At 31.6% G+C, this 23,599-nt stretch overlaps 2 protein-coding genes across 2 annotated transcripts; one reads left to right on the plus strand and one right to left on the minus strand.

The window, feature by feature from the left end:
• Window positions 1-3,223: 3,223 nt before the first annotated feature.
• On the minus strand, window positions 3,224-6,750 carry LOC143056956 (ankyrin repeat domain-containing protein 46-like). Its single transcript, XM_076230168.1, has 2 exons — window positions 6,354-6,750; window positions 3,224-3,622 (listed from the first exon to the last, which is right to left on the minus strand). Exons 1-2 carry the CDS (start codon window positions 6,668-6,670, stop codon window positions 3,358-3,360), a joined length of 582 nt encoding a protein of 193 aa, XP_076086283.1. The 5' UTR covers window positions 6,671-6,750; the 3' UTR covers window positions 3,224-3,357.
• Window positions 6,751-6,906: 156 nt separating this feature from the next.
• Window positions 6,907-20,224, plus strand: LOC143056955 (transmembrane protein 185A-like). The gene is made up of 7 exons (XM_076230166.1): window positions 6,907-7,085; window positions 8,209-8,385; window positions 10,952-11,159; window positions 14,382-14,465; window positions 15,346-15,522; window positions 17,903-18,026; window positions 19,432-20,224. Exons 1-7 carry the CDS (start codon window positions 7,048-7,050, stop codon window positions 19,656-19,658), a joined length of 1,035 nt encoding a protein of 344 aa, XP_076086281.1. The 5' UTR covers window positions 6,907-7,047; the 3' UTR covers window positions 19,659-20,224.
• The last annotated feature ends 3,375 nt before the right edge of the window (window positions 20,225-23,599 follow it).

Consider the following 23,599-nt stretch of genomic DNA (forward strand, 5'->3'; position numbering starts at 1 on the left):
TTTGAAAACTGGACCAAAAATTAAGAATCTACATACACAGTTAGATTTGGCATATCAAAGAACCCATTTATTCAATTTTTGATGAAATCAAACAAAGTTTAATTTTGGACCCCCATTTGGACCAACTTGAAAACTAGGCCAATAATTAAAAATCTAAGTACATTTTTAAATTCAGCATATCAAAGAACCCCAAGGATTCAATTTTTGTTAAAATCAAACTAAGTTTAATTTTGGACCCTTTGGACCTTAATGTAGACCAATTTGAAAACGGGACCAAAAATTAAGAATCTACATACATAGTTAGATTCGGCATATCAAAGAACCCCAATTATTCAATTTTTGATGAAATCACACAAAGTTCAATTTTGGACCCTTTGGGCCCCTTATTCCTAAACTGTTGGGACCAAAACTCCCAAAATCAAACCCAACCTTCCTTTTATGGTCATAAACCTTGTGTTTAAATTTCATAGATTTCTATTTACTTATACTAAAGTTATGTTGCAAAAACCAAAAATAATGCTTATTTGGGTCCCTTTTTGGCCCCTAATTCCTAAACTGTTGGGACCTAAACTCCCAAAATCAATACCAACCTTCCTTTTGTAGTCATTAACATTGTGTTTAAATTTCATTGATTTCTATTTACTTAAACTAAAGTTATTGTGCGAAAACCAAGAATAATGCTTATTTGGGCCCTTTTTTGGCCCCTAATTCCTAAACTGTTGAAACCAAAACTCCGAAAATCAATCCCAACCTTCCTTTTGTGGTCATAAACCTTGTGTTAAAATTTCATTGATTTCTATTTACTTATACTAAAGTTATTTTGCGAAAACCAAGAATAATGCTTATTTTGGCCCTTTTTTGGCCCTTATTTCCTAAACTGTTGGAACCAAAACTCCCAAAATCAATCCCAACCTTCCTTTTGTGGTCATAAACCTTGTGTCAAAATTTCATAGATTTCAATTCACTTAAACTTAAGTTATAGTGCAAAAACCAAGAAAATGCTTATTTGGGCCCTTTTTGGCCCCTAATTCCTAAAATGTTGGGACCAAAACTCCCAAAATCAATCCCAACCTTCCTTTTGTGGTCATAAACCTTGTGTTAAAATTTCATTGATTTCTATTCACTTTTACTAAAGTTAGAGTGCGAAAACTAAAAGTATTCGGACGACGACGACGACGACGACGACGCAGACGACGACGCCAACGTGATAGCAATATATGACCAAAAAATTAAAATTTTTGCGGTCGTATAAAAATTAAGATAAAAATAGAGGCCTTATGGAGAACTTATCAACAAACTTATCCCTTAATTGTGATCTATTTCATAAACTAACATTTTGGTGATTATATACTTTACTCTAGTTAGTCCAGGAAAATTTAGAAAAATCTATAGAATATAAATTTTAACAATTGCTGTACTTTAACAAGCCAAAATTTAAAATGTATGTTAAATGAAATTGTATTTCAAATGGAATTATTTAATGAAAACCTAATTATAACAGTCTAGTGATTTTCATAAAAGTTCTGATGAAATGAATTCTTGAATAATGTAATTTTCAACTCATATTACATAACAAAATATGATTTTTTTTATAGTGAATACTGATGGAAATTAAACAATCTTAATTGCTAACAACAATATAGATTCTGGAATAATCCATACACAAAAATAATAATACAATTTAAAAAAAATAGAAAAATAGAAAAAGTAAAAAGTCAATTGAAGTTTGATATAAAAATAATTTTAAACATAATTCATCTTCTTATCAAAAGCTTTTCTAATAGGAACTGTTAATAGAAAAGTGATTATTTTTTTTACCTGAAATTATATAATCAAGTTTATGTATTTACTTGAAACCATAACTTTTTCTTGGATAATGTAGTCACATCATACATGTGACATGGCAGTCATTTTACACTTAAATAAAGTTAAATTCAATACAACAAATGAAAGTTTTTAACGACCTTGACTGGCTATACAGCCCTTGCACGGTCGGTTAAATTCAATGCCACATAAACTTATCTTTTGAATTTGTTGAAGCAATTCTATTATGACCATTTAAGCCAAAATAATCAATAAATTGTCCATTAAAAGCAATTTTTTTAGGAATAAGCATACAATAGTCATCATACAACAGACATTTTGATCTAAATAATCATTTGATCACAGCATGCAAAGAGAAATAATCAAAACAGCAAACAACTGATTTTGTCTTTCAAAATATTCCTTTAAAATGCTGTACAGAATGATCTCCCTTCAACTGATAATCAGCTGATTAATTTTGGTCAAAATTCAAAAATCAAAATTGTTTCAATTGCATTGTACATGTATATATATAGATTGTGTCAGATGAGCCAGAAAGTATATGTAGGAGAACATGAACTCATTTGACATTCCCATTGGACTGTATTCAATAATTTGAGTAAGAAAAACAATTATTTTTAAAAATTGACTTGATTGACAGTTCTAAAGACAATAATTGTACGACCATAGGCGGATCCAGGGGGGTTCTTTGAGGGCCCGGCACCCCCTTTGTGGGAAAAATTTGGTTGATTATATAGGGAATCACTGAAGCATGACTGGAGCGGCCCCCCTTATGAAAAATTCTGGATCCGCCACTGACAACACAAATCAAATAAATATATTAAGTCAATTGATCTTAAAAAAATGAGCAAGAAAATAACTGACTCATTTGAAATCTAATGTTTAATTGAGTCAGATATATCAATTGCACTGCTGTGATAAACTGAATTAATAAAATATGCAATATAATTAATACTTCATTTGAAATCCAGAAATCAATTGAGAGGATATTTCTAAGAGCAATTGAGAAAGTTTTATTCAATTCTTATGTGAGTTTTTTTGTTTTGTTGGGTTAAGTCTTTTATGATCTTTTATGCAGCTGAAAAACAGCATGCAACAAAAACGTTCCAAAAGGATGAGTGAATTTTGGCAAAATTACAAAACTCTCAACTATTCAAGAATAGTCTTTTTTCATATTACTGACTTTCGACTCTGGGTTCTACATTTGTTTTGACAGGTTACCTTTTCTGTGATAAGACATCCTGGTACTCGGTCAATTAAACAAGCATCGGAAAGAAGTAAAATCTTATATATAAACGATGCAATTTGGAGGGAAAGTTTACTGCTATCTGAAGATTTATAGTCATGTATAGAAAGCTTTAAACAGAAAAATTTCTCTCAGAATTGTACCAATTAAAATCTTAAAATTACTTGTTTACACTGCTCTTACTTAAAGGAGTACCAGGGTGTCCTACCACCATGACCACACAGAAGGTAACATGTTGAAAAAATATAAATTCCAGTCAAAAGTTGGTGATTGACAGAATGACACATTTACACAACAATAGGGTTAGCTCTCTTTAGATGTGAAGACAGCCCTGTAATAGTATATGCTGCATATACAGAAATAAATAACAGTAAAAGTATCAGTAAAAGGAGATTCTTAATGCCAAGTTCTTCACTAAACTCATGAAACAATGTTTTCAAATTGTTCTGAGAGACTTCTTCTTCCTTCTTATACTGGTCAAATACTTGTAAGACAGCTCTCGGCACTCCTCTTCTTTTAGCCATTTCTTTTGGTGTTGCTCCTATGCAATTTCTAAAATTAAAAATAATATCAAAAAAGACATGCACATCATTCTGATTTCAAACCATTCAGTCTTTGTACTTTTACTTCTTCATGTTGAGTGTTTACATGAAGCTGTGAAGCAGCAAATAGTAACTTAAATGGCTCTGGTTTAATCCAAGACTAGGCTATGCTGGATTTTTAATGTGCCTATTTATTGATCAGGCCAAATAAAAAAGTATGTGTGGTTCCAGTTACATCTGAAAAAAAGTTAGGGTAGGTAGGTAGGGATTTTTTTTATTTTATGTTTTTTTTTTTACATTGAGTCTATGGGAGCAACATTCTGACTTTAACAGTGCTTAATGAAAAATGACAATAAAATCTTTAAGGTAGGCTATTTTTAAGCCGAAAAAGTAGGGACGGTAGGGTTACTGGAACCACACATATATTTTTATTTGGCCTCATGATGATTAGTACATACGCCATTAGGCGGCTCAGGCCTTTAGTTTTTTCGTTTCACATTTTTCATTTCAGAGACTTTAAGACCTTACAATGAAGTATGTGTTTTGCTCATTGTTGAAGGCCATAAGATAAGCTAGCTATCATGGCCATGATTATTTTTAGCTCATTATTAAAAGCCCTACAGTGACCAATTGTGGTTAACTTCTAAATCATTTGGTCTCTGTTGGAGAGTTGTCTCAAGTTTTCTGAATTTTTCAATTGTGACGACATGAAAAAAAAGCGACTTTTCCTGATGACATCATATATAAAGAACGTGACTTTCTCAAAATTTCTGAAAAAGGAAGGATAAAAATAATAAGAAAAACAGATTCCACCACTAACAGAGAATTTTTTTTAGATTAAGAGTTTATTAAGAATTCTAGAAAATGGAAAGGTTTAGATCATGGGATGTTACTCTAGCGTTGTCATTAGTTTTCTTCTTTAAAAAAAAGCAATCCATTGGCCACAAACTTTTTTGAGACCATGTATGTATGGTTACACCCCTTTGATCATGTATGTATGGTCACAACACTGTGACCATGCATGTATGGTCCCAATGGTGTGATTATGTATGTATGGTTACCCGCTGATCATGTATGTATGGAAACAACACTTATTATGATCATGTATGTATGGTCATACCCCTGTGATCATGTATGTATGGTAACAACACTGTATTGTCTCAACACTTAAGTACTGTGGTTTTTAAAATTGTTTATGTAATGGTCAATGTGCTGCAACCATTCCAGAAGTCAAAATTAGTGTTGCCAATCCATAATAGTCAATGTAGTGTTGCCTTTGCAGGCAATCGAAGGTAAAGTTAAATAAATCAAGAATTCAAAATTGATACTTTAAGCTGGAAGAGTATTAGTTCAGGATCAAAATAAGCTAAAAATATTGATAGATCATTCTTTTATATATTACAACACTTCTCCTCTCTAAAAAGTAAAATTTTAATTATTTAAGAATCGCTAGCTGATTGGCTGTCTAGAGTGGAAAAATATTGTAACACACTTTATATTTAGGGGTCATCCATAATTATCAACCATTTTTCAAAGTGTACATAACGTACACTTGAGGGGAGGGGGTTCAAAAATCAACATTTTTACATTACAATATTTTATACCACACCTACGATAGTAGAGGGGCATTATGTTTTCTGGTCTGTGCTTCCGTTTGTCTGTCCCTCCGTTCGTTCGTTTGTTTTTCCGTCTGTTCCTCTTCAGGTTAAAGTTTTTGGTCAAGGTAGTTTTTGATGAAATTGAAGTCCAATCAACTTGAAACTTATAACACATGTGCCCTATGATATGATCTTTCTGATTTTAATGTCAAATTAGAGTTTTTACCCCAATTTCACGGTTCACTGTACATAGAAAATGATAGTGCAAATTTCAGGTTAAAGTTTTTGGTCAAGGTAGTTTTTGATGAAGTTGAAATCCGATCAACTTGAAACTTAGTATACATTTCCATTTGATATGATCATTCTAATTTATATGCCTAATTAGAGAATTTATTCCAATTTCATGATCCACTAAACATAGAAAATGATAGTGCGAGTGGGGCATCCGTGTACTGTGGACACATTCTTGTTTTTTATCAAATGAAATAAAACAGTCAGACATGTTTCAATTTCTTTTCAATGCAAATTTCTATATTAAACTAAACTTTAATAGACAGTATCTTCTTATTATTATAAAGAATTATTGATTTTTTATTTGAAATCTGAAAATGGTTGATGTACACTTTTTGAGGGAGGATGGGGGTTTGAAGAAGTGTATGTTTTGTACACTTTGGAAAACGGTTGACAATTATGGATGACCCTTTTATCAAACAGGACAAACATTGACAAAAGGACTATTAATATTATTGAATTTTTAACTACTACAACCAATTGTCCTAATCAGCATATCAGCAAATCAGAGTTTACCCTGTTTAAATAGAAACTTTCCAATTTGATGATTTGTGCAATTTAAACCCCCCCCCCCCAAAAAAAAAAAAATAATTGTTTCACAATGCTTATAATAATAGAAAGAACTAATTGTTCAAGACATCATTTACAATAAATAACCTGGGTCAACTTGTGTAACTTGGCATTCATTAAAAAAAAAAAAAAACAACTGGATGTATACTAGTCTAATAATTGATGTCTTGGAAGGCTATTTTAAATATTTGCTTTGAAGCTCTGTCGATATAAGTTCAAAGAAAAAAAAATAAATACTAATAACCTTTCAAGACAAGATGGACTAGATGTACATGTATATACCTGTCATCAACTTTTGCTCCCTGGTTTATAAGAAGGTCAATAACCTCTGCATGACCACACCAATGAAGAGGAGTGTTTCCATTCTTGTCTTTTAAGTGTGCTTTTGCCCCTTGTTCTAGAAGTAGTTCAACAATCTCATATTGGCCCCTACATGCTGCATAGTGGAGTAGAGTGCGCCCTTGTTTGTCTCGCTTGTTTAGGTCGAATTTTCGGCTTTCTAACAAATTTATGGTAAGATCAACGTTTCCATCAAGTACTGCTTCTTGTAAATCATTTCCGATTTCCATCATGTCTAACATATGATCTATAGATTCCATTCAAATACGATATTGAACATTTTAAAAAATGTTTCTAACTTTCTGTTTACAAAATGAAAGTTGATAGCCGCTTACGCACCGTATAATTCTGATTTTAGAATAAAAACAACGGAATGTTTTGACTCTTTTATGGTTTAAAAATGTTTTTCACTATTAACAGAAATATCATAATTGCCCGAAAAAATTTCAAAATATGTTTTCCGTCATTTTTTATTATTGATTTTTATAAATATTTCCTCAACGATATGTGCGGCCATATGTTTTCTTGCATTGACAATAGTGACTGATTCATTCTACGTATCTGTTAGATTTCACTGTGATTATGATGGCTACCACTTGATCCATGCACTAATTAATGTTGAAGTCATGACCGTAAAATGAATTTACGGAATCTATTTCAGGATTTCAACCCTAGGTCTGAATATGATATTGTGTATTTTTTTTAACATTCTACAGACCATTCACTGATTCAGACAGTACCTATAAAATGTACTGTCACTCCCTTTAATTTACATGAATGAAATAATACATTTTGTACAGTAACATATACCAAAAATCAAAAACAATATACAATTAATGAACGAGGGGTACAAATTCATGGAGAAATGATGGATCCATGACAACTGGCCACAGACCATCTTGCCCCAACTTTACATATCCCATCTGGACTGCCAATATGCCAACTATCTAAAAGGAGTTAATTAACTCCAGCCGAATTTAGGCCTGCTAATTTGTCCCACTAGTGAACCTCTATATACATGATATAAAGACATAACAACTAACCCCATGAATAAAAGAAATCATATTCTGTTGAATTAATACGAAGCTGCCAACTCTACGGCACCCACTAACAGAAAGGATTTTTGTCCCACTGTCTTAAAGGCATGCCAACTTTTTCGAATTATTAAACAGAACAGCAAGCTATAAAGGGCCCATAAATGATGAGTCAGTGTAAAATCATTCAAACAGGGAGAACCAACAGTCTAATCTATATAAGATACAAGAAACACTTATGAACTACATCAACAAATGACAACCACTGAAAATCAGGTTCCTGATCGAATTAGGACAGGTGCAAATGTTTTAAAAGGTACCAACCTTCGCCCTTATCTGAAACAATAGTGTACATACATGTACTATCACAACATAAAAAAAACATACTATAAAATATCCATTGAAATGGCTTAACTCAATCCTCAGTCTTAAGGCCTGTTGGCCCGAATTTGTCTCAATGTACGGTTTTCCTCTCTGGTGTTATTTCCTTGACATATTTTCTTCTCTGTGCTTTAAATTGGTATAAACTGGTTAAGATTGAGATCAAAAGACATATTAACAAAAGTGAACATACACTGAACAAAATTTGATCTATGACACAATGTAAATACAAAATCAATAAAATAAGGCGTGAGATGTTAAACAATTTCTGATAACCATAATAAATGTATATGGGTTGCAACCTCTAAATTTGGGGCCTAAAGTAAATGATTGCATGGTTATTTATAGATTATGATAAAACTTAGTTGTTCTTTATTTTTCAGTAAATTCCTTGTGTTTTCCTGCCTACTACTATTTTCATTCTTGTTCGCTCTAAGATTAGACAATACAATCGAATGGAGTTATTGGGTGATATTCTTACCGATATGGATCTGGAAGATTGTGGTAATGGCGGGTGCAGGTGTTGGCAGTTATATTTGGTGGAAAAATCCACAATACAGGTGACATAAATATTTTACAATACTTTAATAAAATTGAGAAGGGCAATGAGGAATATGTCAAAGAGACAACAACAGAACCAAAGAGCAGGCAACAGCCGAAGGCCACCAATGGGTCTTCAACACCGTGAGAAAATCACTCACAGTGGTCCTCAACTGGCACACATGTACATGTAGAGTTAAAAACTGAAGAAATGAAAAGAAATTTGGAATTTTACAAATCTATTACTGTACATGATTATTCAGAAAGTTTGTGTGACTTTATTATTGTAAATGATATACAATGAACTAGAATTCAAGATTGATTTTTCCAATTTCGTATAAAGCTGATGAATAAAAAAAATGCAAAATTTTCAAAAAACTTTCACATAAAAAACATTAAAAAGGACAAGAACATGCACTAGAACAAGAAGAAAAATGTTATTTATTGACACATTAATACAATTAATTGTATATGAATGATGACAAAATAGAAAATTATTGTGCATGTAAAATGCAAGGAGTCAATTTCGTATTTTATAAGGAAAGCTGATGAATGTTAATAGAAAAAAAGGAGGATTTTCAAAAAACTTTCACATAAAAAAGTACAGGAACATGCATCAGAAAGAGAAAAAAATATTGTTTATTGACACAATAATAATTTTATTTGATATAAATAATGATGATTAATTTGAGAATTAGTGTGTATGTTAAAATGCAGAGATTTATGGCTATTAATTTGCAGGAGCTTCAAAAATTTTCACACAAAGAAGTACAAGACCATGCATCAGAAAGAGAAAAAAAATATTATTTATTGACACAGTAATAATTCGAGAATTAGTGTGCATGTTAAAATGCAAGGAGTCAATTTCATATTTGAAAATACAGAAAAAAACTGAGATGTCATTTACTTGTTGTTCAATGCATTTGTCACTCAAACAAAAGTGACATCTATTATTATGAAACATAATATCTATTTGATATAATGTGGAAATGTTTTACTTGTTAAGAATTAAAATTGAATGACTGAGGTTGTACATTGTATTTGGTAGTTAGAACATACTTAATTGTCATAAATGATGAAAAAAAGGACCACTTAATTGTCATAAATGATGAAAAAAAGGACCACTTAATTGTCATAAATGATGAAAAAAAAGGACCACTTAATTGTCATAAATGATGAAAAAAAAGGACCACTTAATTGTCATAAATGATGAAAAAAAGGACCACTAAGTCTTAATTGTCATAAATGATGAAAAAAAAGGACCACTTAATTGTCATAAATGATGAATAAAAGGATCAGACACATGATTTTTTCAACTTTGAAAAGTCTGCTCCATTCTATACGATTATATAACTTAAGATAATCAGGTACATGTGAATAACATCATTCATGTCATATTTGCCCCATTTTGGTGATATGTTATATATAATTATGGTAGAAATGATGATAAATGGTAAATATAAATATATCTATCATATAAATATAAGAAGATGTGGTATGAATGCAAATGAGACAACTCTCCATCCAAGTTACAATTTGTAAAAGAAAAACCATTATAGTTAAAAGTATGGTCTTCAACATGGAGCCTAGGCTCACACCAAACAGCAAGCTATAAAGCGCCCTAAAAATGACTAGTGTAAAACCATTGAAACGGGAAAACCAATGGTGTATTCTATATACAAAATGAGATACACTCATGAAACACATCAACAAATGACAACTACTGAACATTCACAGTATTCAACATTGCATTTTTTTATGTACAATTGAAGGCAGCTCCTATTTTCAATATAATCCCATACTATTGTGCGTTATACTGAAGGTCAGTGTTTTTCTCTTCAGTAATTCTGGCTTCCTTACCAACAAAAACTGACCCTCACAAATTAGCACTATTGTGCTAATTGTGCTGAAAGTGGCATTAAACACCAATCAACCAATCAAACAATCAACAGTGTTAATTAAGGTGGTACCTAACACTACAGGGAGATAACTCTGTAATATCAGCTAAACGTTTAATTACATTGTATTGTTAAGGAAATATTGAGCTTCATAGTGATCAAAATAAGTGTTTTTTCAAACTGCTATTTATCCAACCATATTTTTCTGAGAAAATGCTTGGTTCAAGTTTTTTGAAATTTTTATATTTTGTCAAAATTTTATGAAAATCAAATGAGCCAAATTTATTTTAGTCAAGGTGTTAGGTACCACCTTAAACTTTTGTGTGCATGTATTATTGGCTCATTAAAACAAAATTAATAATGATTGGGTTTTTATGAAAATCTGTATACAAATATATGTAACAAATTTGGATGCAAGTTCCTTTCATTATGGCACTCACCTGGTCACTTTTTTTGCATTAATAAAAGCCTCACAATAAATTCTAAATTTAAATTTACAACTTATATTTTGATGATAAACGGCACTATTTGCATATGTTTTATGATCTTGAAAGGGACTTATAGACCCTATTGGTCAGGTGTATGTTATTGTTTATAATGTATTTGTATTTTGTTAAACTGTTTTACTTACTTACTTTCTTAGTATAATTCCAGTATAAAGCTATATGGTTGATATTCTATATTTCAGAATGGAAGGCAATGGCTATGTCCAATATAAAGCTATGGTGATATGTACTGGACTTCACCTGCTATTGCTGATGTTTGAAATTTTAGCCTGTGATAATTTAGAGACTGAGCACCATTCCTGGATACTTGTTTTTATACCTTTAATGTTTATGTCAGTTGTATCTATTGGTATTTGTGTATGGGCTGTAAAAAATGAACGCTCTTTCGAGGTAGGTCGTCAATTGGTATTTGTATATGGGCTGTAAAAAATGAACAGTCAACACTCTTTTGAGATAGGTTGTCTATTGGTATTTGTGTATGGGCTGTAAAAAATGAACGCTCTTTTGAGGTAGGTTGTCTATTGATATTTGTGTATGGGCTGTAAAAAATGAACACTCTTTTGAGGTAGGTTGTTCATTGATATTTGTGTATGGGCTGTAAAAAACGAACACTCTTTTGAGGTAGGTTGTCTATTGATATTTGTGTATGGGCTTTTTACTTTACATGTTTATTAACCACCACCAGAGGGCGTGTCATGATGTATGTACAACTTCCTAGGTCAAAGGTCAAGGTCAAAAAACTGGTTTCAGTTGACAACCCCGTGTCCTGTGGTGAAGATCGTGTCCGCTCTATATCTTGAGAACTGTTATGATTTCAAAGTTTATACTTGACATGTATATGAACCAACACCAGAGGGTGTGTCATAATTTATGAACGACTGCCTAGGGCAAAGTTCAAGGTCAAAAACTTTGGTTTCAGTTGACAACCCCATGTCCTATGGTAAAGATTGTGTCCGCTCTATATCTTGAGAACCGTTATCATTTCAAAGTTTATACTTGACATGTATATAAACCAACACCAAAGGGTGTGTCATAATTTATGTGCAACTTCCTAGGTCAAAGGTCAAGGTCAAAAACTTTGGTTTCAGTTGACAACCCCATGTCCTATGGTAAAGATCGTGTCCGCTCTATATCTTGAGAACCGTTATCATTTCAAAGTTTATACTTGACATGTTTATAAACCAACACCAAAGGGTGTGTAATAATTTATTTACAACTTCCTAGGTCAAAGGTCAAGGTCAAAAACTTTGATTTCAGTTGACAAACCCATGTCCTATGGTAAAGATACAATTTTTTAATGCACATTATTCACAGCGGGGCCCACAGAGATGGCTCCCATCTCAATGATATCTAGTTGCATATGTATGTGTGCTGTAAAAACATGAACACTCTTGTGCGGTTGCTTAATTTTGTCAGAGATATATTGATAGGTTTTAATGAAGAAAGTGCTAGCTTAGATGATGGTTTAAGGCAGGGTTTCCCCTGGCGGTCGCCATTTTTGCGAAAAAATAGTAATTGTGGCAATTTAAATTCATCATTGGCGAAAGAATTTGGGGAAAGAAATATATAACGATTTATTTTCAACCATCTTGTTTATTTACTTTTTTCGGGGTTTCTCGGACTTTACCTGATCGGAAAATACTGGAAATTCACCTTGAAGTCGTTAAGATTTTGACAGAAAATCAATAATCAGCTGATTGGATTTTCAAGCTATCGATAACAAAGGACTAATTAATAAAAGTGTTGATTGTACATGTATTGTTTGACAAAATGATATGGTTAAATGGCATCCGTCACATGTCACATAAAGGATTTATTAACCACTTTGCGACGCACGTGTTTGAAACAAACTTTTGACTTCTCCTCTCCTTCTTTTAATGATAGTCCAGAAAAGAAAACTGTTATTATGACGAAAAGTGTTCAAAAGCAAGATTTAAAACTTTATTTTTCGACTTTGATATAGATAATTGATTTGAGTGGGTGCTTTAAAGTCGTTTCAGTGACACACATGTTTTAACCATAGTTTTACTTCTCAACTTTTTCATTTACAACGGTCTGGAAAAGAAAACTATCGTTATAAAGAAATGTATTCAAAAGGTTGGGAAGATCTGGGAACAACGTACCCCTCGATTGAGAGTAACCCTTCAATGTAATGACTACACCTTAAATGAGGGATCAATTTCTAGTGATCAAAACCTTTGTTTTGTTGTAAAAACCACTTCTAAGTACAAAAGAGCAAACATTTTTATTTTGAAGAAACTTTTTATTTTGAAGAAACTTTCCCAAAGAACTGTCACTTTTCCGGTATTATATGGTTAAAACATGCCCAAGAATTTTGTTATATTCCGGGACTTATATCTTCTTTTTTTTTAAAGTAACTGGCCCCTTCTTTTAAAATATAATGAATTTTTCCCTTTTTAAGTTAAAAATAAAGTTCTTCTTTTTAAAAGTAAATGTCTAGTGTGTATTCATTACAATGTAGACTCTAAGATAAGTTTAAGAGAATAATCATAGACAATAATTAATTTTAAACAAAAAATTTATATATGTTACTTGGCGAAAAAAATAATAAAGTGGCGAAAAATATATTTTTTTTGGGAAAGAGGTGGCGAAAAATAATTGACCCAGGGGAAACCCTGGTTTAAGGTTTGACTGAAAGTTATGAGAAAATTCAGAAACCTGGTTCTGTGTATTTTTAGTACAACATCTACCAAATTAAAGTTAATAGAGGCTGTTAAAGATGTCCAGTTTATGACCCAAACTGATTTCAGACATGGCCATAAAAGAAAATAAGAGCAGAATTTGAACAATAATAAAACATTTGGTAAATTCAAACTCTGCCAGTTATGGGTATTTAACATTTTATTATCTCCATTAGACTCGTGATTTATTTGCAAAATTATCTTTATGGCCAAGAATTCTTAGTAGTACTCACATACTGTATCTCTATCCTGTCAATACTGAGGCTGTGAGTTTGAACCCAACACGTGGCAGGAACATTAGCCTTTACTCTTGAGGCTCCCACAGGGTATCCCCCTCAGGTCGCAAGGTCACTTTTAAATTTGTCGAGAGGTTGTTTTTAAGGGAAATGTATAGGTCGCAGGTCGTTTTCCCAACACAGTGGACGGAAGTCGTCCGGAGGTCGTTTTTTTCCAAATTTTACAGGTGGCAGGTTGTTTTTAAAAGGACCTCAGGTCGGAAGTCGCCTCTAAAAATCCTAGAGGTCGCAGGTTGTTTTTGACCCTGCGGGAGCCTCACTCTTGATTGACTAGGATTGTTAGTTTTACTGCTAATGGTGGTTGTTCATTCTGGGCACTCCAACTTATTTCACCAATAAAAATTGATTCCACATTAAAACCAAGTCAGCAGTGCTGAAAGTAGTGTTGAACACCCACAATCGATCATTCTGTTTCTAGATAATTTGAGGTGTAATGTCACTCGAGAAAATAACAATTTTATGCACTTGCAATAGCCTAAAAGCCTGAACGGATTTTAATCAAGATTGAAATGAATAAAAAATGACAAAATTTAGTTAAATGGTTTTAATTTATATATCCTATCAATACATTTTTCACACAGTTTATTTTTTTAATCATGATATTTCTTTTTCAGATGGAGCTGTTTTGTTCTGTAAATATTCTACAATTTATATTTCTATCTCTGAGATTAGATAAAGTCATCCAATGGAGCTGGGTGGTATGTACAAATTGTAGAGTTTGAATATATTTAAACTAAAAATTAAATTAAATGTATTCAAAAAGAAAAATTACCAAAATAAGGGAAGATATCATGAAGCATTAAAAAACTGGAAATAATGTCATGAATGTGGCAAAAATAAGAAAGATGAACAGACAAACAACAGTCCAAATAACGTGCACTACCACAGAAAAAGAAATTTGAGCAAAATGAACCCCATGTTACCAAAATCTTGGGGGAACTCAGGTGCTTCATAAGTGACGGAAGTTCCTGCACCATAAGTTGCACCAGCCATGTTACTTCTGTTAAAAATGGAAAAGATAAATTGAGAAAAAAATTTGTGAAAAAGAGAAAGCAGATAAAGGATGAAACACTGAAATGAAAAACATGTAAAATAACAAAAATACCGAACTCCAAGCAAAATTCAAATTGGAAAGGTGCTTATCAAATGATAAAATCAAAATCTCAAACTCTTCAAACGAATTTAAAACAATTGTCATATTCCTGATGAAAAGGTAGATAAACTTTATTGACCGTGATTAAGGTAACAGGATGTAAGCACAGCTTGTCATTTCTGACTTTTAGAGCTAATTTCCTAATGCTTGTAGAGTTAGACTTTGGTTGGCTTGCTTGCATAGATTGTATAAACATTTACCCAAGATTTGTAAGTAAGATCTTCAAACAATATATGTAGGCATAGTAAAATCTGTATATATTATATTTAAATTTGTTTGGACATTATCCCAATTATGATTGTACAATATAAAAACAAAGCAAGCAAGCTAACCAAAGTCTTGCTCTACATAGATTAGGAAATTAGCTCTAATACTATTATCATTTCTGTCCTCTAATGAAGTTTTGTTTGTTTTCTCTTTTATAGATCGTTTTCATTCCAATTTGGATTTTGATGTGTACAGCCATGATAGGAGTACTATATGCTATTATTCTAGCCATAATATTAATCAAATCGCCAGACATTATTCCACAACAAAGACGTGGGAATATTTCATCTGCCATAGGTTATTCATTAATGGTTGTACCATTACTTGTATTTGAGGTAAGACAATAAAAATTAGTTTTTTTTTATTCAGGTTATCTTTCCTCTAAGTTATCTCCCTTTGGTGTTATACAGACATGTGTTGTTAATCTTTTTTTTTCATTGGGCGTTTAGGGTCATGTGACCTATAACCATCACTTTGAAATCATCATTGTTTTTTCTAAAAAGATAACATTCTCTTTATAAAACTCAGAACCAGCTTAAACCAATCTTGACATGATTGATTCCTTTATGGTTAAAACACTGTAATTCCGAAACTTGTTCGAGGTTTTTATTCATAGGAATAATGGGACTGAATGAGTATCTCAAAAGTAAAAACTTGCATTCTGATTTCTAATACATATTGATATGTGAGTTGATTTTTGGGTAAAATAGCAATTATAAGCCTATGGTACTGACTTGATATCTAAATTTTCCAAGGTTTATCACAAAATATAGTTCATTCATCATAAAATTTTATATATCCTATCAAAAAACATTTCCTGAAATTTATCAATGAAATATATGTTCAGAATATTCAAATCACAAAAGTGATGATATACTTGTCAAAAAATTACAAAACTTTTGCTCATTTTCAATCTGGATATTAGAAAATTTTTTGACACATAAAAATCAAAAAGCAACAAGCATTGAGTTGATGTTCTTAAATGAGTATACAATAAGTACAGATAAATAAGATATCTTGATTTTTATACGACCGCAAAAAAATTTTGAGTCATATGATGGTATGATGTTGTTGTCGGAGTGGTCATCGTCTGAAGATGCATTCAGTTTCGGGACAATAACTTTAGTTTTAGTTAATGGATCTCTATAAATTTTTTTAAAAGAAGGTTCAATACCACTAAAGGACGGTTGGGGTTGATTTTGGGGGTTGTGGTCCTAATAGTTTAGGAATTAGGGGCCAAAAAAGGACTCAAATAAGCATTTTTCTTGGTTTTCGCACAATAACTTGAGTATAAGTATATAGAAATCTTTGAAATTTAAACATAAGGTTAATGACCACAATTGGAAGGTAAAGATTGATTTTTAGAGTTTTAGTCCGAACTGTTAAGAAATAAGGGGCCCTAAAAGGTCTGAAATAAGCATTTTTCTTGGTTTTCGCACATTAACTTTATTATGAATGAAAAGAAATCTATGACATTTAAACACAAGGTTACTAACCACAAAAGGAAGGTTGGGATTAATTTTTGAAGTTTTGGTCCCAACAGTTAAGGAATTGGGGGTCAAAGGGGTCCAAAATTAAACTTTGTTTGATTTCATCAAAAATTGAATTATTGGGGTTCCTTGATATGCTGAATCTAACCGTGTATTTAGAATCTTAATAATTGGTCCTGTTTTCAAATTGGTCTACATTCAGATCCAATTTAAATTTAGTTTGATTTTAACAAAAATTGAATTTTTGGGGTTCTTAAGTTAATGATATGCTTAATCTTAACATGTACTTAGATTTTTTGTTATGAGGGCAGTTTTCAAGTTAGTCCAAATCGAGGTAAAAAATTAAACTTTGTTTGATTACAACAAAAATTGAATATATGGCGTCCTTTGATGTGCTGAATCTAACCATATGTATGTAGATTTTTGATATTTGGGCCCAGTTATCAAATTGGTAGAGTTCAAAATTAAACTTTATTAGATTTCTTCAAAAATTGAATTCTTGGGGTTCTTTGATATGCTGAATCTAACCATGTATTTTGATTTTGGATATTGGACCATAGTAGGTAAATGTTCAATTTAAAAGTTTTTAAATTTAAGTTCTTAGACCACATTCATTCTGTGTCAGAAACCTATGTTGTGTCAACTATTTAATCACAATCTAAATTCTGAGCTGTATCCATCAAACTTAAATGTTGTGTCCATACTTGCCCCAACTGTTTAGGGTTCTACTTCTGCAGTCGTATAAAGCTGCGTCCTGTGAAGCACCTGGTTATAATTACAGGTTAAAGCAATTTTTTACACTTTGCTTAAATTTTTATGTTCATTCAGGAATATTATATCTTTGTATTCAATTCAGTATCAGCATACAGTTTTGGACTTCATGAAAAGTAAATATCTAAGATTATTAAATCTTGAAAAGGTTAATTTTTCGCTGTCCTTCATGTATGAACCTCGAGAATATGACCTTTCCTCGATTTAATAATTTTGGATGTTCACTATTCAGGAAATAACCTTTCGAGACATAATAATTTTGGATATTAACTTTTCAGAAAATAACCTTTCTTAGATTTGATTATTTTGTTTTATTAATTTTTCATGAATGCCATAGCTGTATAAAAAGCTGCATTATGCAATAAAGCAGATTGGGTTGAATGACATGTTAATATGATAGAGCTTATGGACACATATTCTTGTATGTATAACCATTTATATTGTCTCTTTCCAGGTACTATTAGCCAATCGTTTAGACGGTGACAATCATTTTAAATATACTGCCATTACAGTGCCATTGTTTATATCTCTCGTAACATTGATCTGTCTCTCATTTGGTGCTAAGGGAGGTAACCAATGTAAGTAATGATATACATATATATTATTTTTTTAAAAATTATACATACGTTATTGAAAACTTTCACATTTGTTAGTTTTGATACAGAAAGTATTAATATATTGCTTATTACCACAAAATACAGATCAAGTTTGAATTTTGGGGTTGTCACTTAATTTTCCAGAGGTATGCCCCTTTACAAATGGAAAAATAAGTGAATTTATAGTTTCCGTTTTTGTTTCGCCTTGACAGAGTCAAAAAGCGAGACATAGATATGCTGTTTCCGGCGACAGTGATGGCGGCGTCAACAATGTATTAGTTTGTGATTAGGTCTAGTTGATGGTGAACCACAAGTGATAGGTCAATCATATTTGGTATGCAGTTGTATAAGCATTGCCACATCTTATTTCCATGGAGATTATGTAGCCGGGCCCCCTCAGTCATGGTCTATTTACTTTGAAAATTTGGTTATTTTACATGTATTAGTTTGTGATTAGGTCAGTTTATGGGGAATCACACTTAATAGGTCAATGACATTTGGTTTGCAGTTGTGCAAGCATCGGCATACATGTACCTCATTTCCATGGAGATAAATTAGCATGGAGAATATTTGGCCTCACCCCTCAGTCACAGTCTATTGACTTTGAAACTTATCTTAGTTTACATGTATTAGTTTGTGATTAGATTAGTTTAAGATGAACTGCTAATGTTAAGTCAATGATATTTAGTATGCAAATTTATTGTCATTTGCAAGTATCGTTTCCATGGAGATTATATAGCCCCACCCCCTCTTATTGACTTTGATACTTTTCTATAGTTTACTAGTTAATGTTTGTATTTAGATTTGGGAACAACTTATGATGAGTCAATGGTCATGATGGTATTTGGTATGCAGTTGTATAAGCATTGGCACATCTCATTAACATGGAGATTGTTTAACCATGTAACTCAGTCATGGTTCGTTGACTTTGAATATTTTCATAATTTGTGTAAGATGTTAAAGTATTGCTATTTGATTTCAATATTTGCATAATCAAAATTACAAAAAGGCTAGACATATCTCTATGATAACAGTTTATCTAAATTAAGTTTGCATCAACTTAATTTTATGAAACTTATACAAAATACTTATTACCACAAAACTCAGATCAAGTACACATTTGGGTAGGGTCACTTTTACTGTTCTTCAGTTATGTCCCTTTATAACTTTATATGATATGCAAGCAAAAGGCGGGGGAATGGGGGTGGGGGGTCATCTGTGTGCCAGCCCATGTACACATTCCCCATTTATGTTGAAGAAATTTTAACTGTAAATCTTAAGGGATTGATGAAATTACAAGCCAGCCATGTATTTATTGAACTTTTCAGGTTTGTGAGTAATCTGTTACAAAATGTATGTGTACAGTAACTATTATGTCTATTTTCAGGGTGGTTTGGAATCAGGAAAGACTTCTGTCAGTTTCTATTAGGAATTTGTCCATTACTGCAAGAGTATGGAAATATTTCATATACAATTCATAAAGACAATAGTTTCACTGTGGAATCAAGGCCACCACCACCTGACAAGGCGGACAGATTACCAAGTAAAAAATACATACATGACGAACAACCCAAACCAATAGTTCCTGTGATATCTATTGAAACACCAGACTGAAACTCAAATCATTTTCTTTTATGTGTTCTTGTCTGCCATGTAAATTATGGAAGGCTAGTTATAGATATTGTTTTTCACTTTTACCGGTGTCTTAAAAGTCCACCATAAGTTCTGTGATTTAGCAATCGTAAATAAAACTCAGAGTTGCACAAGGGTTTGAATGGGGTTAACAGAATGATGGGCAAAAAGTGCAGGATAAAAGCCTTTAAAAAATGAAGAATACAGAAAAGAGATCCAAAATGTAAAGAAAAAAGAAAAATGAACAAAATAGATATTTAATAATGAAAAATTGTCCAAAAAAAGGTATGAAGGACCCCATCCAGTCCCTCTTGACTTAGTATGTTGTTCTATTTGCATCTTCAAATATGTTGTATGTTAGTATCAATGCCTTACAATCTCAGCCATGCCTCATTGACGTTGCAGAAGTACAGGCGAGACATACTTGTGTGTCCACAATCCACAGTATATGTTTGCATAATTATATATTAAATACAGGGTTATAAAAATGATGAAGGAATTTCCTTAATCTTTTAATCATGTTTATTGAAGGAATAAAATTATGAAACTCTAAACGAGTTTGTATTCTATGTGTTCATTGATATCCCTGCAAAGCCAATGCAAGTATTCAGTTTTCAATTATAATATAGGGGAAAAACCATGAATTTGAATACAGTAAACAAACTAATAATTGTAATATATCTTATTTTTGGCATGTCTCCTTTCAAGCTAATTTTATGTTTGGGTTCTTTGTATTTACCTTATTTATCGACTCTTAAAAATTGCATAAACATAATTGCTTACCAAAATTAATGTAGTTTGAACAAATAATTCAGACACTGTGAAAAGAGCATATGATGAAACATAAAATAAGAAACCCTTAAAAAATTTTTTTTTTGGGGGGGGGTTTTAAAAAATATTGATAGAGAAATCAAATAATTGAATCCGTAGTATATTTGAGTATGTATCTCTGTAAAAATTTTGTTCGTCAGAAATTTGCTTATTCTTCTGACAATACAATGGACTAAGGGAGATAACTCTATTCACAAAAGTACCTAGATATTTTTTGTGGATAATGCACCCAATTTGTAATTTAAAATTCACTCTCGCATATTTGTAAGAAATATTTTGCTACTAAATGCTCACAAACACTATGATTATTTTCAATAATTCTGATCATCTTCAATTGTCCTTTGAAAAGAAAAAGATTCATTACTGTTACTTAAATAGTACAATAGCAAAAGCTATGTCTTGTCTTGTTATGTAGTTTTGAGCTGTGATTTTTTGCAATAAATGAAGAAAAATACAGGTTGAATTGACAATTAATTGCTATGTCTTGCTAAGAATGAACATATACTACAGAAAGGAGTAGGGAAACCAAGGCCTGGTTTTGACCCAAGAAAATCAAATGTTTGATAACTATTGGCACATAATGTTTAGAAATGCATAGGGTCAAGAAATATTATAGAAAAATATAAAACGTCAACAAGAGCAAAGCTAAAATCAAGGAAATTTACAAAATATGCAAATTAAGTCATGATTTGTTGCCATGATTACTTGTTCAATGTCAAATTTATTTTATGTTTCTGATTATATTACTTTGTACCTTAGTTAAGTTTTCAGTAATTTAAGAATATGGATGATAACTTTTAAATTTGCAGTAATTTTTGGACCAAATAAGGGCATTATTGCCCCAACTCCTTTGTCATGAAATTGTTAAAGTAAGTCTGAATAGATGTACCCTTTGTACATATCAAGAGTACTAGAAATGTAATATATTATCTGAAATCAAAACATATAAAATCACAGCTTTAGTATTTATTGTGTCATGTTAACAGCTGAGTAAAATATGATATACATTTATCTTAAACAATCTGGATATGTGATTTTTTCTGTGTTCTGGTGAAAATGATAATGCCTTAAATAATTTTCTAATGTTTTTTTTTCGAAAGAATCCCTAAATAATTAGTCAAACAAGAATTTTTGAACTTATAATCCAATTTTCAACTGCAGAATTTCAATTTTGGTATCCATGATGAGGTGATTGTTAACTAAGATACTAATGTGATAATATGATGAATTTATATATATATATATATGATATGAATAAAATATTGATAAAGCATTGTTTTTGTTCTTAAATATACATATTTGAAGCCAGTTTAAGGTATTTGATTGTAATTGGTTTGCCTCCCTCACCTAGAATAACTTTGCAGGATGGAGTCAAATTACCAATCCTATGGAAATAACTAGTTGCACAAATCTTAGAGACAATTTAGCATAAAAAGTTAATTAACCATAATACCGAACGCTGATGAAAATTCAAAAATAGAAAGTTTCAAATCAAATGGAAAAATCAAAAGCTCAAACACATCAAACAACTGTCATATTGCTGACTTGGTACAGGTATTTTCTTATGTAAAAAACCTGGTTTAATAGCTAGCTTAACCTGTCTCTTGTATATGACAGTTGCATATAATTCCTTTATCTTGACAACTATTTCGGTCATGTCATAGATTTTTATACGACCGCAAAATTTGAAAAATTTTTCGTCGTATATTGCTATCACGTTGGCGTCGGCGTCGTCGTCGTCGTCCGAATACTTTTAGTTTTCGCACTCTAACTTTAGTAAAAGTGAATGGAAATCTATGAAATTTTAACACAAGGTTTATGACCACAAAAGGAAGGTTGGTATTGATTTTGGGAGTTTTGGTCCCAACATTTTATATGCAGTTATATGATTTTGGAATAACACGATAGCTATCTTTTTTTATTTTTATACGACCGCAAAATTTAAAAAATTTTTGGTCGTATATTGGTATCATGTTGGCGTCGTCGTTTGCGTCGTCGTCATTGTTGTCCGAATACTTTTAGTTTTCGCACTGTAACTTAAGTAAAAGTGAATAGAAATCTATGAAATTTTAACACAAGGTTTATGACCACAAAAGAACGGTTGAGATTGATTTTGGGAGTTTTGGTTTCAACAGTTTAGGAATTAGGGGCCAAAAAAGGGCCCAAATAAGCATTATTCTTGGTTTTTGCACAATAACTTTAGTTTAAGTAAATAGAAATCAATGAAATTTAAACACAATGTTAATGACTACAAAAGGAAGGTTGGTATTGATTTTGGGAGTTTAGGTCCCAACAGTTTAGGAATTAGGGGCCAAAAAGGGACCCAAATAAGCATTTTTCTTGGTTTTCGCACCATAACGTTAGTATAAGTAAATAGAAATCTATGAAATTTAAACACAAGGTTTATGACCATAAAAGGAAGGTTGGTATTGATTTTGGGAGTTTTGGTCCCAACAGAATAAGGGGCCCAAAGGGTCCAAAATTAAACTTTGTTTGATTTCATCAAAATTGAATAATTGGGGTTCTTTGATATGCCGAATCTAACTATGTATGTAGATTCTTAATTTTTGGTCCCGTTTTCAAATTGGTCTACATTAAGGTCCACAGGGTCCAAAATTAAACTTAGTTTGATTTTAACAAAAATTGAATCCTTGGGGTTCTTTAATATGCTGAATTTAAAAATGTACTTAGATCTTTAATTATTGGCCTAGTTTTCAAGTTGGTCCAAATGGGGGTCCAAAATTAAACTTTGTTTGATTTCATCAAAAATTGAATAAATTGGTTCTTTGATATGCCAAATCTAACTGTGTATGTAGATTCTTAATTTTTGGTCCAGTTTTCAAATTGGTCTACATTATAAGGTCCAAAGGGTCCAAAATTAAACTAAGTTTGATTTTAACAAAAATTAAATTCTTGGGCTTATTTGATATGCTTTATCTAAATATGTACTTTGATTTTTGATTATGGGCCCAGTTTTCAAGTTGGTCCAAATCAGGATTCCATATCAAGTATTGTGCAATAGCAAGAAATTTTCAATTGCACAGTATTGCACAATAGCAAGAAATATCTAATTGCACAATATTGTGCAATAG

Source organism: Mytilus galloprovincialis, chromosome 13, assembly GCF_965363235.1.
Source record: "Mytilus galloprovincialis chromosome 13, xbMytGall1.hap1.1, whole genome shotgun sequence".
In the NCBI taxonomy this organism is placed as follows: Eukaryota; Metazoa; Mollusca; class Bivalvia; order Mytilida; family Mytilidae; genus Mytilus; species Mytilus galloprovincialis.

Coding starts and splice junctions, on each gene's coding strand:
- LOC143056956 (XM_076230168.1), bottom strand. CDS start 6,670: ATGGAATCTATAGATCATATGTTAGACATGATGGAAATCGGAAATGAT. Junction 3,623..6,353: donor GGAGCAAAAGTTGATGACAG/GTATATACATGT, acceptor TTTTAATTTTAG/AAATTGCATAGGAGCAACAC.
- LOC143056955 (XM_076230166.1), top strand. CDS start 7,048: ATGAATTTACGGAATCTATTTCAGGATTTCAACCCTAG. Junction 7,086..8,208: donor TTTCAGGATTTCAACCCTAG/GTCTGAATATGA, acceptor TTTATTTTTCAG/TAAATTCCTTGTGTTTTCCT. Junction 8,386..10,951: donor TGGAAAAATCCACAATACAG/GTGACATAAATA, acceptor TCTATATTTCAG/AATGGAAGGCAATGGCTATG.